The sequence below is a fragment of the Mustelus asterias genome, chromosome 24 (genome assembly GCF_964213995.1).
Source record: "Mustelus asterias chromosome 24, sMusAst1.hap1.1, whole genome shotgun sequence".
Lineage (NCBI taxonomy): Eukaryota > Metazoa > Chordata > Chondrichthyes > Carcharhiniformes > Triakidae > Mustelus > Mustelus asterias.
Genome location: NC_135824.1, coordinates 6,798,227 through 6,816,981, shown reverse-complemented (window position 1 = coordinate 6,816,981; position 18,755 = coordinate 6,798,227). Strand labels below are relative to the sequence as shown.

Sequence of the window (18,755 nt, the reverse complement as noted above, 5' to 3'; positions counted from 1 at the left end):
GAGCTTGGACTGTAGCGCACATCATAAGGAAGGGAGCATCCAGCAAGACAGCAGCTCTTAAAGGGCTGCAGCTACTATAAAATGGGAGATTCTTTGTTAATTGAAAATAGGCTTGCTCACATTGATACAGTGAAGTTGGTGATGCAGTGGGTAGTACCATACTTTTTATACCAGAGGAACAGATGGCCTTCTGCATGAAGGATGGTTGGCCCTAAGATACAGGTGCAAGTGCAAGTTGCACGGAGGAAGCACAGTGACTCCCTGCTGTCCTTCGTCTCCCATGTACCTGCTTCCAGATGATAAACTTTGCTTGTAGGATGGTAAAGGACAAGATACTCCTCATTTTTGTTTACATTTCTTATAAGGCCCAAGCATCCAGTCCTACGGTGATCATCTTGTTCAGGGTTACTTAATGGTGTGAACAGCCATGAATACAAAAGATACTCAGGGGTGGCACAGCGGTTAGTATTGCTGCCTCACAGCACCAGGGATCTGGATTCGATTCCTGGCTTGGGTCACTGTCTGCGCGGAGTCTGCACGTTCTCCCTACATCTGCGTGGGTTTCCTGCGGATGCTGCGGTTTCTTCCCACAGTCCGAAAGGTGTGCTCGTTAGGCATATTGGCCATATTAAATTCCCCTCAGTGTACCTGAACAGGCGCCAGAGTGTGACAACTAGGAGATTTTCACAGTATCTTCATTGCAGTGTTAATGTAAGCCTATTTGTGACACTAATAAATAAACTAAATCTATAGATACTCCTGAGAGCCATCCATTGAGTGATACATCTCCTTCACATAACAAAATCCCTGAAGTACCAAACAATGAAAACCACATTGCTTCCTCTTGAATAACTGACTTGGCAGAATGAGTTTTCTTTAGTTCCTCCCTTTCTGATCGCAGTCTTCAAAGGCCTCAGCCTAACTTTCTGGACCTCTCTGCCTCTCTTTCTCTCTGCTTTTAAAATCATTCTCAAAATTAAATTCTCATCCAAGCTTCTTAACCTCTCCCTTCCTGGCCCAATTCCAATCCCTGTCTCAGATAATCTGCTGCTGAAATCTTCAATGTCCTCCAGGGTGGCCGCATATCTTCCATTTTGCATGAACTTGAACTCATTCAAAACTCTTTGCCACATCCTAGCGGACACTCACATTCACAAATCACCCCTGTGCTATATTGGATCTATTTTGGTTCCTGGTCCAGCGATATCTCAAATTTAAAATCTTTTAAAAAAAAATTCCTCCTGGCTTCCCTATTTCTGTCGCCTTCTTCAGCCCCAAAAGCCTATAGCAATTTCTGTCCTTCAATTCCAAACTTATTTTTGTGGCTGTGTCTTCAGCTGCCAAAGCCCCAAGCTCCGGAATTCTCTTCCTAAAGCCTTCTACCTATCCACTTCTCTCTCCTTTAAGATGCTACTTAAATCTACTCCTTTAAGTAAACATATCTCCTTCTGAGATTCAGTGTCAAATATTATCTGATGAACACTCCTCTGAAGTGCCTTGCGTTACTTTACTGTGAAGTGCCATTTGTTTTAAATTGTCGTTGTTGCTAATGCTTGTTCTTTATGCATTTCTTGCTTCCTTCTTTACATTAAAGCTGCTGCGAGGTAATTTAATAACTGGCGAGGAAAAATAAAATAGCACATCTAGGCTTCGATTGCTTCAACTAATTTCACTTAGAAATCTCAAATCGTCACTCAGCTGAAACAAGACTGATTGCACCATTTCCTTCTCTAACTCATTCTTTCCCATGAGATCAAAACTATGGAATTCTTTTCCTCCGTTAGCCAGCTCTTTCTTCTCCAAGATGAGTCGTTAAAACTAGCCATCGTTACTTGATAATCTCCTGTTCTTTTCAGAATTAGTGGTCATCTGTACTACAGACCTTGAGCCTTCATGGAGGCATTTCTTAAACTATTTATTCTATGAAAAGAATTTAAAAGAGAAGGCAGCTGTACGCCTGAAAAGTTTCATGTTCATTCCTCAGGGATATTTTTTAGAATTTCAACCCAAGAGAAAACAATATGGATGGAATTTTACGATCTCATCGCGCCCTTTTTGTGGTGGGAAAATGTCGTAAAATCGGGTGTGATATAACTTGCGGGAATGGCGCCCGTTTTCACGCCCATTCCCATTTTACCAATAAAAAAAATTGGAACGATCGGGAGCAAATGGGCAAAATGTCAATTTGCATGTTTTTGCATCCATCACAATGTAATCAGTGAGCTTCACTCCCAATCATCCCAGCTCACCTGCCTTAACCACCCCGTTCGTTGCAGCCGGATCAGTCAGGAAAACACCTCATGTAAAACAGTCCCACTCAGGCGCTTGAGCAGAGAGGGCGAGCGAGGAGGTAAGTCTCTACTTTCAAACTGCTCTGTGCTGCTCAGAGGGCGTTGTTTAGTGGCAGCCATGTAGCGTTTCAGGTCAGGGGAGCCTGCGAGTGTGTGTGTGTGTGTGTGGGGTGTTGCTGTTGTTCATGGGGTCTGACTTTGGACTCTCAGCACGGACTCGGCTCAGAGCGCCGACCTCGGGTCTTAGCGTTGGCTCTGGGTCCTAGTGCAGGCAGCTGCAAGCACTGTTCCTGGTGGGGATGGGCTGGAAACTCTGTGAAGTGGCAGTGCTGCAGCCTCAGGACTTGTCAAGTAGCACTGTCTGTGGCCACTAGTGCATGGGTTCTGGGTGTGTATTTTTGAGTGGGGTGGGGAAAGGAAGGGGGTTGTGTTGCCATACTCGGATCTGTGGGGGGAGGGTATGGGGCTGTGTGTTGCTGGGGGTCTGTGGGGGGGGGGGGGGGGAATGGGGAGTGTGTGTTGGTGGGTTGGGGGTGAGCAGAGTTCTTTAACATCTCCATCTGTCTCTCTCCTTCCAAATCCCCCTCCTCCTCCTTCAGTTTGATGAGATGGCTTTTGCAATGCAACCCATTCTTTTGGTTGCTGCTGGAGCTGAGAAGAAGAAGCAGGAGGATGAATTGCGAGCAGAGGAGGCCAAGGCCTTACCACTCGCAGGAATAGAGGGAGACAGCTGCCGGAGACAGGCTTCGAGCAACTATTGCTGCCGACGGCTCCGGCTCCAAAAGGAGACAATGCAACACCTGTGCTATTTGTTGCAGGGCACCTTGGGGCACCGGGCACCGACTCCAGGTGGCTGTGAAAGTGATGGCCGCCTTAAGCTTTTATGCCAACGGGTCCTTCCAGACCATCAGTGGAGACCTTTGTGGTATTTCCCAACATCCGTCCACAAGTGTGTCAAGAAGGTCATGGATGCCCGGGCTGGCCAATAAATAAAATTTGACCTGGACCAGGCCCAGCAGGAAGCCCAGGTTGCAGGATTCGTGGCCATTGCAGGGATGCCAAGTGTGCGGGGGGCTATAAACTGCACCCACGTCACCCTCAAGGCCCTGGTGAAGAATCCAAGAAGATTCATGAACAGAAAGGGCTTCCACTCAATAAGTGTACAATTGGTGTGTGACCATCAGCTGAACATCATGCACTTCTGCGGCAGCGTGCATGACAGCTTTACATTGAGGAGTTCTGATGTCCAAGAGGTCTTTGAGGAGGAGCCTGGGGTGCAGGGATGGCTCAGGGGGACATGGGCTAACTGCTTTGGATTTGGCTGATGACGCCTGTGCGGAGGCCTGAGACTGATGCGAAGACCCCGTATAATGAGGCCCACGTTGCCACCCATTCAATAGTGGAGCGATGCACAGGGCTCCTCAAGATGCGGTTCAGGCTATATTGTCCCGCATTGTGGTGGTGTGCTGTGCCCTATACAGCCGGGTGCAGCAGCGAGGATACCTTTTGGAGGAGGAGGGTGACCAGCTGGGCGTCGCTGGGAAGGAGGCGGCCCAGCAGGAGGAGGACAATGAGCAACACCACCCAGGTGCTGGAGGGCTGGTGGCAGCAAGGATCAGGCATGCGAGGGCTGCGATGGAGGGCCCTGATCACTAGGGGCCTGTTTTGCCGCATGTACGTTCCATTTCCCCCCAACCCCCTTTGGAGTCCTACAATCTCCTGCAACATGGTAACACCAGAGTGGTAGGCCTGGGTGCATTGTGTTAGCGAGTTTCTGTGGCAGGCAGAGGGTGATGACGACTTGCTATGCGCCATTATGATGATGCCCTGGTGCAAACTAGTCTGACTCCTGCCTAAGCTCCGCATGCACGCTGGCACCTGGGCCCACGTCTGGGTGGTGGGTAAGAGAGCACTAAACCCCCATGCAGGGCCCTGGGCCAGGGGGAAATCTCTTGTGCGTTCAGGGGATGCCATGGCAGATGCTGTAAGTTGCTGCCAATGCATCCACCCACTGTAGCCAGTGAATTATTTGAGCACCTTGATTTTCTCAGCAGCAATGCATTGAGGTGCCTCTCCCACAAACATCAACGTGTAGGGTTCCTCTGAAGACCGTCGGGAAAAGTACATTCCTGCTAGAGGCTAATTAGAGACAAGTTCATCACAAGTGTGGGGTGAAATAACATTGATTGTTGCCAATAATAGTGCTTTCAAAATAAGTGATAATATAAAAACATGTGTATGTGAGACTTTAAAGTGCCTAAATATTCTATCTACCTAGTGTTCACCTTCACCCATGCCATCTTAGTGCCGCTACAACTTCTTAACCTTGCGCGGCCTATCACTATGTCTCAGTGTCTCCCCAGGATACACATCGGAGGTGGAGGGCGCCAGCTGCCTATCATGCCCCATGGCTTGTGATGCCCTTGGTGATCATCCTCTGGAAGGCCTGGACCTTGAGGGCCCTGGCCGGCTTCCAGGTAGCAGGGACGTATTCACCCTCTTCATTCTGCTGCCGCTGAGATGCCCCGGTGTCAGGAAAGGGAGGGGGGGGGGGGGCGGAATGATACAGCCACAGTCTCTTGGGTGGAAGGCCTGGCACGGGTTCGAGTCCTTCCTCCTCCCTCAGGGCTCCAATGGGTCCCTGGGTCATTCCATGGAATTGCAGTACTTTTGCAGTGAGTTCCAGAAGCTCCGGCACCACCTGGCCCTGCCAGTCTTGGAGGACCACGTACGTTCTTGCCATAGTGGTTGATCTGTCTGCCATGGCCCTCTGCTGCAAGGGGCAGCAGCAAATGCCTTCTGAGGCTGGGTCGCGCTCTGCAGCTCCTCCGCCATGACCCTCTGTGACTGGGCCACGTTCTCAAGGGCTGCTGCCATAGCCCACTGTGTCCCGGTGCTGTCTTACTGTCCACAGAATCTCGAAACCTGTTGAGGCTCTCTGGGACTCCGCTGTGGCCTACTGTGACTCGGCCATCGCTTGGACCCTGCCACTCATAGTGAGGATTTCCTGCCCCAGGCTTTCCACCATGGATATCACCCTTGCAGTGTTGGCCTGGGAACCATGGACAGGCAATAGCTGGTCTGCCTGAAAGCTTTGGGCTCCTCCCAACAGCCTCACAGTTGGTCCAGTGTTGCTTCAGCCCCTCCTGCATTCCATGGCTCTGTTGCTGCACCTTCAGCAACTGAGGGAGAAGAGATTGCAGAGGCCCAGCATGAAGCCTGGGTCCAGCTGAGTCCTCACCTCCGGCAGGCTCCGTGTTCCAGAGGCCTTGGATATTCCCTCCTCCACCCGGTGTACATCAGCAGATGTGTCATGTGCACCAGAGAGTGACCCAGATTCAGCAGAGACTGGAGATTGAAGAATGGGCCTGCTCCCAAGCATTTGTGAAAAATTTACTCTCAATCTGGATAACACCAAGTCTTCAGTACCACTGCCAGAATATTGCCCAGATATTATGAAGTGGTGATGTATGGATTGCTGACCACTTCACACCAAATTCCCTTCTTTGTTACCTGTATGCGAGTGCTAATCTGTTTATTTGAGAACAACTGGATTTGAATATGTGCTTAATGTTTTAATTTGATTATAGTTACGGTTGTAATTTTGCTGCTACAATATATTAAAGTGGATGAACATAAAGTTAAAGTTTATCTATTAATGTCACAAGTAGGTTTACATTAACACTGCAATGAAGTTACTGTGAAATTCCCCGAGTCGTCACACTCTGGCGCCTGTTCAGGTCAATGCACCTAACCAGTACGTCTTTCAGACCATGGGGGGGGAAACTGGAGCAGCCGGAAGAAACCCACGCAGACACGGGGAGAACGTGCAGACTCCGCACAGACAGTGACCCAAGCCGGGAATTGAACCCAGGTCTCTGACGCTGTGGAGGCAGCAGTGCTAAACACTGTACCACCGTGATGTGATTTGATTTATTATTGTCACATATATTAGCATACAGTGAAAAGTATTGTTTCTTGTGCACTCTACAGACAGGGCATGCCATTCATAGAGAAGGAAACAAGAGAGTGCAGAATGTAGTGTTACAGTCATAGCAAGGGCGTAGAGAAGGATCAACGTAATGCAAGGTGGGTCCATTCAAAAGTCTGACAGCAGCAGGGAAGAAACGGTTCTTGAGTCGGTTGGTACGTGACCTCAGACTTTTGTATCTTTTTCCCGATGGAAGAAGGTGGAAGAGAGAATGTCCTGGGTGCGTGGGGTCCTTAATTATGCTGGCTGCTTTGCCGAGGCAGGGGGAAGTATAGACAGAGTCAATGGATGGGAGGCTGGTTTGCGTGATGGATTGGGCTACATTCACGACCTTTTGTAGATGCTTGCGGTCTTGGGCAGAGCAGGAGCCATACCAAGCTGTGATACAACCAGAAAGAATGCTTTCTATAGTGCATCTGTAAAAGTTGGTGAGAGTCATAGCTGACATGCTAAATTTCCTTAGTCTTGTGAGAAAGTAGAGGTGTTGGTGGGCTTTCTTAACTATAGTGTCGGCCATATCACTGGATTCAAGGGGTTTGTTTCCTTCTAGTTCACTTGTAACTTTTTAAATGAGAAAACCGTTGTGAAGGGTCAAAACCTAAAGTGCTGGATGTCACTAAGATTGAAATAAATAAAAGATCAGAGATTGTTTTTTCTCATCACTGTGTTTGATCGCTGATGTTTCCACTTGCCACGAACAGTAAAAAAAATAGAATGCTTACAATTTCACAGAAAATAACAACCAGAGCAAATCTCCCAGCATTTCCTTATGCTGTTGGACCATCAGTCTCACAGATGCAGACCTTGTTTTTATGTCGGGGATTAATGTAAGAAAATGTCCTATGGTGCTTTGCAGGTATGTTACAAAGCAAAGTTTGACACTGAACCACATAGGGAGATGTTAGGCCAGATGACTAAAAGCTTGGTCAGTGAGATAACTTTTATAGAGAATCTTAATGCAATACAGAAAGGAGGAGAGGTTCACCGGGGAATTCCAGAGTATAGGGCCTTGCCATTTGAAGGCATGGCTGCTACTGATGGAGCAATTAATATCAGGGACACTCAAGACACCAGAGTCTGAGAAGTACAGATTAGGTAAATCAGGACTTAGTGGTTAGGTGATGCCATGTTTGTGGCTTGAAACTATGAAAATTATAGGAGGAAAGGAAGATTGAGGGAGATGAGGAGCTTTGCAGTTTTGAGATCCCTGGTGGAAACCAGGCACATTAGGAGTGAAGCTCCAACTTTAACATTGAGCATTTAGGAGGACCACCGCACACTGAGGAGCTGGGCAGCAGGAGTGAAACAAGAGAGGAGGACTGACTATGGCAGCATCGATAAAACACAAACAGAAAGGGCTACAACAGAGATGGGGGCGGGGTGGGTGTTGGATGTGCAGTCGTATTTGCTTTACATTATTAGTTATTTCTGCTTGGCCTGAAGGCAAAAAAAACGGAGTGTTAGTAGAACATTTATGAAAAATGGGGAAAGGGAATTTTTTTAAAGATTTGTGTAGAAGTGTGAAAATGTCTAATTTTCCAGACCAATGCCACAGACTGTTCAATGAAAGGGCCCATGGAGACTGCCACCTAGTGGCAAACCATTCAGAAAGAGAAGATTCAGCACTGCAGTAACCAGATTCCACAACTACTTTGCATGAAAGCATTTCGGTTATATCATTTAAACATTAGTTTAGAAAATAATATGTTAAATGGTTTATGTTTTCAATTACCATATTCTAGTTACAGTATAATTATATTTAATTACATTATTAAGCTGTATGAATTATCTGTGGTTATGTACTCCAGCATTGTGTGGGGCATGTAGTATGGAGCGACCCAACAGCATGTTATATACATAACTTGTTAATGAGCTCAGGCAGAATCACTGACGGCACAGTGGTTAGCACTGCTGCCTCACAACACCAGGGACTTGGGTTCAATTCTGGCCTCGGGTCACTGTCTGTGTGGAGTTTGCATGTTCTCCCCGTGTCTCCGTGGGTTTCCTCCGGGTGCTCTGGTTTCCTCCCACAGTCCAAAGATGTGCTGGTTAGGTTGATTGGCTATGCTAAATTGCCCTTAGTGTCAGGGGATTAGCAGGATAAATACGTGGGGTTAAGGAAATGGGGCCTGGGTGGGATTGTAGTTGGTGCAGACTCAATGGGCTTAACGGTCTCCTTCTGCATTGTAGGGATTCTATGAATAGTGAAGATCAAATAGTTCATGAAGGTTCAGGAGGCAGAGGAAGAATCATGCTGGGCCTTGTTTTTCCTCATGTTACAGAGCAGCATCAGTTACCTATACATCTCAATCGAGAAGAAAATTAGAAAAACCCTTAAAATAATTCAATAGCCCAATGACTGTCCAACAGAAGTGAAGATCTAGGGTTGAGCAAAACATGAGTTATATCAAATTCCAATCAGCCCCATTGCAGTTAAATGCAATTCCAGCTGAGGGACTAGCTTCTGTTATGGTTGGGGGCATCCAAGCTGATCAAACCATTTGGCTATCGTAGAATCTACAGTGCAGAAGGAGGCCATTTGGCCCAGCGAATCCGTACCCACAACAACCCCACCCAGGGGTGTCCTATCCCTGTAACTCATATCTTTACTCTCCTAATCCTCCTGACACTAAAGAGCAATTTATCACGGCCAATCAACCTAACCCGCACATTTTTGGAGTCAAGGTTTTTTTTTGTTTCCCTTTTCTGGTGCAAAACCTATATTCAAATACTGTACTGATGCAGGATCCATATTTCAGCATATATCACAGTTGGAGGTGGCAGCGTTGCTTGGTCTGGTACATACAAACATACAAATTAGAAGTAGGCCACTCGGCCCTTTGAGCCTGTTCCACCTTTCGATAAGATCATGGCTGATCTGACTGTAACCTCAATCCCACATTCTTGCCTCCGCCCGATAACCTTTCATCCCCGTGTTAATCAAGAATATATTTAGCTCTGTCTTAAAAATATTCAAGGACTCTGCTTTTACCATCTTTTTGAAGAAGAGTTCCAAAGATTCACGAATGTCAGAATAAAAATTCTCCTCTTTGTCTTAAATGAGTGATGCTATTTTTGAAAAATGGACCCCTATTTCTAGATTCACCCACAAGAGGAAATATCATCTCCACATCCACCCTGTCAAGACCCCTGGGATCCTAAAGGCCTCAATTATGTTGCCTCTTACTCTTCTAAATTCCAGTGGATACAAGCCTAACCTGTGCAACCCACCCTTATCTGAACTGCTTCTGACACATTTACATCTCTCCTTAAATAAGGTGACCAATATTGTACACAATACTCCAGATGTGGTCTCACCAATGTCCTGTACAATTAAGCATAACCTCCCTACCTTTATATTCCATTCCCCTGGCAATAAATGATAACATCCTATTAGCTTTCCTAATTACTTGCTATACCTGCATGGTAGCCTTTTGTGATTTATGCGCTAGGACACGCTCTGCAATCTCTCACCATTTCTTATTTATTCTTTCTGCCAAAATGGACAATTTCACATTTGCCCACATCATATGCCAGCAAATTTTGTAACTATACCATCGGTCCTTTCATCCAAGTCATTTATATAAATTGTCAGATGTTGAGGACCCAGCACTGATCCCTGTGGCGCACCCCTTATTACATCATGACATCCAGAAAGTGACCCATTTATGCCAACTGTTTCCTGTTAGCTAGCCAGTCTTGTATGCCAAAATGTTACCCCCCCATACCACAAGATTTTATTTTCTACAATAACCTTTGGGGCACCTTATCAAATGCCTTCTGGAAATCTAAGTACAGTACATCCACCGGTTCTCCTTTATTCACAACACCTGTAACTCCTTCAAAGAACTCCAATAAATTCGTCAAACATGATTTCCCTTTCACAAAAATAAGTTCACTCTGCCTGATTGCCTTAAAATTTTCTGAGAGCCCTGCCATAACATATTTAATACTAGCTCCTAACATTTTCCCTATGACAGATGTTAGGCTAACTGGCATAGGGAAAATGGTAGAAGTTCTTATTAAAGACGTTGTGGGATCAAATTTTTAAAATGCATATTAGGTTTGAAGCATGTTTCTTAAGACTCCCTCGGTATTGATCATTATTTAATAATGTGGGAGTTTAAATCATGCTTTTTTTCTATTGAGAAATCTGGATGCAGGACCAAGGCTCACAGTGCAGGACACCATCAAGAATGAAATTAATTGGCAGGAAGATGAGATAAGTCAGGCAGCATTGACCTTGTGATGACAAACTTGACTTGAAAAAAGCTAGAGGTTATTGAAGGAAGATTACAAAATATTTACAGCACAGAAACAGGTCATATAGACCCAACAGGTCCATGCTGGTGTTTAATCTCCACAAGAGCCCCTTCCCATCCCCTTTGTCTAACTTCATCAATGTATCCCATTACTTTCTTCTTTATATACGTATCTAGCTTCCCCTTGAATCTATCCCTATTCGCCTCGACTACTCCATGTGCTAGTGGCACATTCTAACCATCCTCTGGATAAATAAGTTTCTTCTGAATTCCCCATTAGATTTATAAGTGACCAGGTTTGAGGTCCTATTATTTGCTTACACTAAACTTTAATGGCATGCTCGTTCCAAAGTTTGCCTCTCAGCATAATTCAAACAGGCTTAAAAATTGCATCCAGTGACATAGTAAAACAAAGCCATTTTGTAACTGGCTGATGTCAAACCACACAAAGCAAAAGGCTGGAGATTGATTTATGTGCAGGTCCCTTGGGATAATTTTCAACAGTGTTGCCTGCATGATAATGGTGGAGTGGACCTGAGCCGGGAATCGAACCCAGGTCCCTGGCGCTGTGAGGCAGCAGTGCTAACCACTGTGCCACCGTGCCACCCTGTACCATGGCAACAACTTGCATTTATGTAGCACCTTTTACTGTCGTAAAGCATCCCGAGGTACTTGACAGGAAAGTTATCAAGCAGCAGTTTGACATTGAGCCATATGAAATGTTAGGAGAGGTAACCAAAAACGTGGAAAACAGGTTTTAAGGAACATCTTAAAACAAGTGAGAGATGTAGAAAGGCAGAGAAGTTTTTAGTGAGGGAATCTCTGAGCCTGGGCCTCAGAGTGCTGGAGATACGGCCACCAACAGCAGAGGGAATGCAGAAGAGACCAAAATTGGATAAGCCAATTATAACATCTCATTTGCTGCCTGAGCCAAGAGTATCGAATTTAGCACTAGAATTGAATCTGTGCAGTCCCTGTGTAGTCCCTTTACCCATCACCCAGGGTGGCACAGTGCCACAGTGGTTAGCACCACTGCTTCACAGCGCCAGGGACGTGGTTCAATTCCTGCCTTGGTTGACTATCTGTATGGCGTTTGCATGGGTTTCCTCCGGGTACTGCCGTTTCCTTCCCCAATCCAAAGATGTGCAGGTTAGGTTGATTGGCCATGCTATATTCCCCCTTAGAATCCCCTTGCAGGTTAGGGGATTAGTGGAGCAAATACATGGAGTAATGGGATAGGGCCTGGGTAAGATGCTCTTTTGCAAAGTCGGTGCAGGTTCAATGGGCCAAATGGTCTCCTTCTGCACTGTCGGGATTCTATCATTGGGGGAGCTCAGCACACAATGTCAGATTATGGAGCAGAAGGGTCAAATTAACATCTAAATAAGCCCTGCTTTCCTGGGTGTTCTACCATTATGCATGTGTTAATCCATTTAAAGTTGATTAAGCTCTACCCTCTATTCTCAACAAGTGGAATCATTTAATCTGGAGTGCAGTCAATCTCATTGTCTGCCTGAGAGCAGTTAGGATGTGGCGATGCCGGCGTTAGACTGGGGTAAACACAGTAAGGAGTCTAACAACACCAGGTTGAAGTCCAACAGGTTTATTTGGCAGCAAACGCCACTAGCTTTCAGAGCGCTGCTCCTTCATCAGATGAGTGGGAGATCTGCTCATAAACAGCAAACAGGGCATATAAAGATACAAACTAAATTTACAGAATAATGAATAATGATTGGCTTGCGAGTCTTTACAGCTAATCAAGACTTGCATTCCAATCATTATTCATTATTCTGTAAATTGAGTTTGTGTCTTTATATGCCCTGTTTGCTGTTTATGAGCAGATCTCCCACTCACCTGACGAAGGAGCAGCGCTCCGAAAGCTAGTAGCGTTTGCTACCAAATAAACCTGTTGGACTTTAACCTGGTGTTAGACTCCTTGCTGAGAGCAGTTAGAACAGAAAACTGCAAAAATTATCCCCACAGATAATTAAAGCTTTGTAAATACAAACAATAACATAACAGAGGGTAATTTGAAGACTTTAATATTAGGAGTTCAGGTACTTGGTATGAATGAACTTCCTTCTTATGGTTTATGGTATCAACCGAATCCTTCAACTTTCCTCTCCATACCCCAAACTAAATGTCGCAGCTCTACATATTTGAACCTGAACCAGCGCCAGATCTGGGAATAAATTTGTAACCAATCTCACTTATCTATTATTCTCCATTTCATTTGGATTAGTTGTGTTTTGGTGGGGAAACTAAGCTATTTCCCATTCAGTTAAATTGTTCTTCTGGATCAAGAGTCACTATAACAATTATAGACCAGTTACAATGAATCTTTATATGAGTATTGAGTGCTAACTTATTGCAGTCAAATATAAACGTAGAGGGGCACTAATAAAATGCAATTTAATTAATTAAAATAATACTTATGATATTAATGTACATCCCACATGGCAAAAGCCAGCCCTTTGAGTTTGCAATTAGTTCACTGACCTGAGAAGATGGATTAGCTCATTTGGTGAATTTTATAGCTGATATGTTCGCAATGCTTCACATTATTTTTTGTAATCTCTTTTTTTTATCATCACCCAGGGAGCTGGATCTTTATTAGTCAGTCTGATATATGAACCTCAATTTGTGTCCACCTCACCTGCTGCTCCATTGTGTGTGGATGTATGAAGGTCACCAGGTCAATTGAGAAGAAGCCTATCACTCCTCTGGATTTACAGGCCTCCGCAATCTTTACACACACCGAGTGCAAGTTGCCCGGATCTATGGAGCACTGCGGCACAGTGGAGCCCCAACATTCCAGTGGGCTCTTGGAATGGATCTGGTCCCCACAAGAAACCATTGACACTTCACCTGTTGGTTCTATGAGCATGTCAATGGTGAGGTTGGTAACACTGTCCGAAGGAGGGTATGCCTCCATCACACCACCTAGGAGAAGAAGTGGAAACCAGTCAGCTCATGATCTGAGAGGAATTATTAATATTTCAGATTAATCCACTCAGATATTAAAGCAAACAGGCAACAAGATTAAATACATTATGTAGGTAACATATCTATTCCTTCACAAATAACATTCTAAAAGATTCCTCTGAATATCTCACAACAATGTTTTTTATTCCTCATCAAAGTGTTTGTGATCATAAACAATTTAAGGCATTCCCTTTTTATGAAGTTGCCCTCGGGAGATATTAGCATGTGTTACGCATCCATTTTTAGAAGTCTCACAACACCAGGTTAAAGTCCAACAGGTTTATTTGGTATCACAAGCTTTCGGAGCATTGCTCCTTCATCAGGTGCGTCACCATGCTGCCTGACTGAACTAAAACTCCCTGCCCTTCCGGGGACCATATCCTTCCATTCCCATCCTATTCATGTATTTGTCCATAACGCCCCTTAAAAGTCATAGTCGTATCTGCTTCCACTACCTCCTCCAGCAGCGAGTTCCAGGCACCCACCACTCTCTGTGTAAAAAAACTTGCCTCGTACATCTCCTTTAAACCTTGCCTCTCGCACCTTAAACATAGGCCCCCTAGTAATTGACTCTTCCACATTGGGAAACAGCTTCTGACTATCCACTCTGTCCATGCCCCTCATAATCTTGTAGACTTAGAAGGATACCATTTTAACTCATGCTTTAATAGGGCTGCTATTCAACAACGAGAGTTACTGTCGCAAAGCCTGGTCCTGTTCCATGTGGTACATGCACACTTTCCAGCATGGGGTCACCAGAGTGATCATAATTGGCATCTCTGATTTCATTTCACTCTATTGTGGCACTGATCCCAATTGACCCGTACTGATATAAGCCAACGCGGCACAGACCAAGGATCAAACCAGTGTCCTCTGTGTTGGAATGGCTCAGTATTGTACCCAGCACCCAAATCTAAGCCGTGTGTCATTCTTGAACCAAGTGATAAAACACATTCTATGAAAACCACAAGAGGAAGATTTTACTTGATTACAAACCGAATCTGAATGATATTGTGTACTTAACTTTATATAACACTAGAGGAAACATTTAAATATTACAGTTATTAAAATAACGTATTTTCTTAAATTTTAAGCTGTAATATTGCTATTTTAATAGTTGTTAACAGGCTCCCAGGAGCATTATTCTGAATAGAAATTGCACGGCATTAGAATTGAGTTGCTAACCGAGATCAAATTCTGATGAAATTCAATATCCATCATGGAAAAGATGCAGCAAATCTGCACTGGAGAATAGATTACCAGTTTTTAATGTGGTTTTCATCTCTGCGTGTTATCATTTACAAACAAAATGAAAAGCAGCCAAGCAAACACATCCACAATTCACGTTCCGGTATACTTGCTCCAAGCTGAATTAAAGAGTTTCTAAACATGAAAAATATCGAAGCTGCGAGAACACAATGCAACATACAGAAAACATTTTCAATAATGATGAGCAAACACTTTAGATTTGAATTTTTATGTTCTCTCTGCGGATCTCTTCCTTCAATTTTTCAAAATTGGACATGGCGCTGTTTTTTTTTGCTAAAATGGTGCCGTCAAGTTTCTCTCTGTCATTTAAACTGAGAATAATGGATACCTGGCAGTGAGATAAAGGCTGTAATTGAATCAAGGGACTCCAGATGGCCCGTGTATAGAATAGTGGATACCTGGGAGTGATTATGAGGCTGTAATGTAATTGAGGGGTTTAAATGGTTTATTTATGTTGCCTTTCCTTTGGCACTGTGCCACCAGCAGCACCTGTGTGCTACTCCCGCCACTAATCGTACCCCGTAGTGTAAGCAGTGCAAATTCCGCAGCTCTCCGCCCAAATTTGTAGGTTCTTCAGAGGGTCTCCATCCCTGGCCTCAGTCCTCAAAGGCTAGTTGGTAAGGGAAAAGGGAGAACTCGTAGGTCTGTGCACATATGCCCGTATATATGCTGTGCAGCCCGGTGGCACAGTGGTTAGCCATGCTGCCTCACAGCACCAGGGACCCGGGTTCGATTCCTGGCTTGGGTCACTGTCTGTGTGGAGTTTCCACGTTCTCCCCATGTCTGCGTGGGTTTCCTCCGGGTGCTCTGGTTTCCTCCCACAGTCTGAAAGATGTGCTGGTTAGGTGCGTTGACCTGGACAGGTGACGGAGTGTGGTGACTAGGGGAATTTCACAGTAACTTCATTGCAGCGTTAATGTAAGCCTTACTTGTGACTAATAAGTTAACTTTAACTTTAGCACTTTGAATTTTGTTTTACAGCCATGGCTGTGGTAATGAAGAGGATTCATGGTGCCCTACTTAAAATAGTCTTTTGTTCCTTTGAGTCCAATATTTGTAAAGCCCAAAGCGTCTGATGTCCTAACACAACATTTACTTCAGAGAAAGCTCCCCCATTAGACGTCGTACTTTGTTAAATACAGCTCTGTGGAAAATGACCAGTTTGGACTCTCCCATTTTAACTGGAATGTCAAAGGGATCAATTACCACATCCTCAGGACAGGCTGCTTCCCATACATCAAGTATCACTGCTCCATGGCACCCAGATGCAATCTGGAACCAGAGGACAGGTTCTTCACAGCACTGAAAGCTATTAACCTGGGAAGACCTTTTCAGGATTTAAACCATATGTGACATATGTTAATGTAAGCCTTACTTGTGACTAATAAATGAACTTTAAAATATTTACAGCTCACCTGAACATATTAACACTTTGTATGCTTTTGAAAGTTTTATTGCTCATCCCTACTTGACCTGACATTAGAAGATGCTTTACTGCTGCAGTGGTGGATGCGCAGTCTCACAGTAAAAGCAGCTGAGGCTTAGTCCCCTTCATAAAGCAACTGATTTCACATAAATCAATTTCTGGAAATAAGTTTACAGCTTATCAGATAGGGGCAGGCTAAGTTAATCAAATGTTCCTCGAGACCCGAGTCTTCCTCTGCTGGGGACTGACAGAATGCAATGTGGGGAGCACAGCCATCTCAGGGTCAAACAGTACAGGGATGAGGATAGCTGAACATTCGGGAGCTTTACTTGATTACTGTTAAGGATCAGGGAGTGTTCATAAAAAACCTTTCTCCAGAGATTAATGGCTAGGAATAACCTTTAGCAATACAAAATTTAAATGTTATTTCACTAATATCATCAAGCAGTTATGCCCAGGCTTTAAGGCGAAATCCACAAATGTACAGATTGTACATGATCAATGCCAAGGTGTAGGCCAACTGTTTTGTACTGCGCTTTACTCTATTTTTATCACTCTGTGGCTCTGTTACTGTGGGTGACCTCAGGATTTGTTGGCTTCTTACTCCAGGAGAGATCTTGATGGAGACGTTGGCCTTTTATTCAAAACAGTTACTCACATACTGATATTAACAAAGGTTAAATAAGACCAAGACTTGGCTGGAGCTACTCTCCGAGATGCCTCATACTCATCTCCGCTCAGAAGCTATTAGAGTTAAGTCTTTAATTTCCCCGAGTCTTTATTCCCATAGTGTTACAAACACAGGGGGTGATTCTCCCATCCCGCTGCGTTAATTTTTTACTGCAGTAGGCCGGGAGATTCCAGCAGTGCTGGATGCGCAGGATCCGCGCTGGGCGTCCCAGCCCGCTGACATTTCCCAGTGCCGGATTTCCGGCAACGTCAGCTCCGTGCCAGAAATTGGCAGGGAGGCGCCTAAATTATGGTAATATTTATTACCATATATTTTAAATCCCATTAGTGGGCCCGGGACTGAAGTCTCTGGGCCCATTAACCTCTCTCTCACCCCGCAAGAGTATTCCACTCCAGCAGGGTTTACAGTAGCTCCCCACTTTCGGTGAGCTAGTGGCCTGACCCTGCTGGAGCGAAGGGGGGCAATGAGGGCCCCCCCCCAGAGGGTTGGGTGGCAGGGGGTTTGGTGCCCCCTGGGCATTGACCCCCTGGCAGTGCCAGCCTGTGGCTCCAGCACTGCTCAAGGGGCAAAGTGCCAATGCCCAGGGGAGATGCCAGTAGGACGGGACGCCTAGCCTGGATCCTGCACATTGAGTGCTGCTGGAATCTCCTGGCCCGTTGCACTAAAAAATTAGCACAGCGGGATGGGAGAATCGCCCCTTGTTTTTGTAATACTATGGGAATAAAGACTCAGGGAAATTAAAGGGGGCGGAACCTATGGGGGCGAGGCAATCGGTGGGGGCGGGGGGTGCCGCTGCCACTCTACATTGTGATCAGTGGGGAGGGAGGGAGACCAGCGATTGGCCATCAGGGTGGGGGGGTGGGGGATCAGCTTGCTTTGGGGGGGAGGGGAGGGGAGGGGTGGGGGCGGTCGGGACTGCCAGGTTTTGAATTACTTCAACGGAAGTTCCTTTAACAGATTTCTCCTTCTTTCTCGTAAATACAGATTTTCTGGAATGACAAACCAATTTAAAATGCCCTAACTTGCCACACACATGGCACTCCGCAATGTGTGTGGGGCACTTTTCCTGCCTGTGGCCCTTCTTCCCGCCACAGAGGGGACTTGGGAAAATGGCTGTCGGCACCTTTTCATCATATTACCCTGGTTGCTGTCTTGCTATACTTTGGGTTCCACTCCACAAGCCACAAATTGACTCCCTTGGGCTGATCCTGGAGATTTCCCCCCGCATCTCAGACATAAGGACTTGTTTGGCCTCCACTCTGCAGCCTGCAGGCCGGCTGTATATCTTCACTTATATTTATATCTTCCCAAGATTGTAAGAAGTCAGAGAGATTTTCATCTAAAACACCAAAGATAATACTATCTCTGATCAGGTCGCTTTTGGTGTTCCATACTCTCAATATTTGGCATGGCAGTACAATTTGTTGATGAATGAGTCAATCCTTTCAGTTCCTTCACCTGTGGGCCTTCATGAATAACCTCAGCTGGTACGGGAATTGAACCCACCTTGTTGGCATCGCTCTGCATCACGAAACAGCTGTCCAGCCAACTGAGCGAACCAATTCCCCACTGATTATTATGTGGAGATGCTGGCGTTGGACTGGGGTGGGTGCAATAAGAAGTCTCACAGCACCAGGTTAAAGTCCAACAGGCTGTTGGACTTTAACCTGATGTTGTGAGACTTCTTACTGTGCCCACTAACTATGAACAAAGATTACATAGGAATCATAGAATCCCTACAGTACAGAAGGAGGCCATTCAGCCCATCGAGTTTGTACTGACCACAATCTCACCTATCCCCGTAACCCCACACATTTACCCTGCTAATCCCCCTGACATC

At 45.3% G+C, this 18,755-nt stretch overlaps 1 protein-coding gene and 1 pseudogene across 1 annotated transcript in view; one reads left to right on the top strand and one right to left on the bottom strand.

Moving 5' to 3' along the window:
* iqch (IQ motif containing H) overlaps positions 1-18,755 on the bottom strand; it is a 158,922-nt gene that overhangs the window by 26,052 nt on the left and 114,115 nt on the right. The window contains exon 19 of the mRNA XM_078241235.1: positions 13,201-13,487. Coding sequence (XP_078097361.1) covers positions 13,201-13,487 — 287 coding nt within the window. The remainder of the gene's footprint in view (positions 1-13,200; positions 13,488-18,755) is intronic.
* On the top strand, positions 15,782-16,151 carry LOC144511484 (uncharacterized protein C15orf61 homolog; annotated as a pseudogene).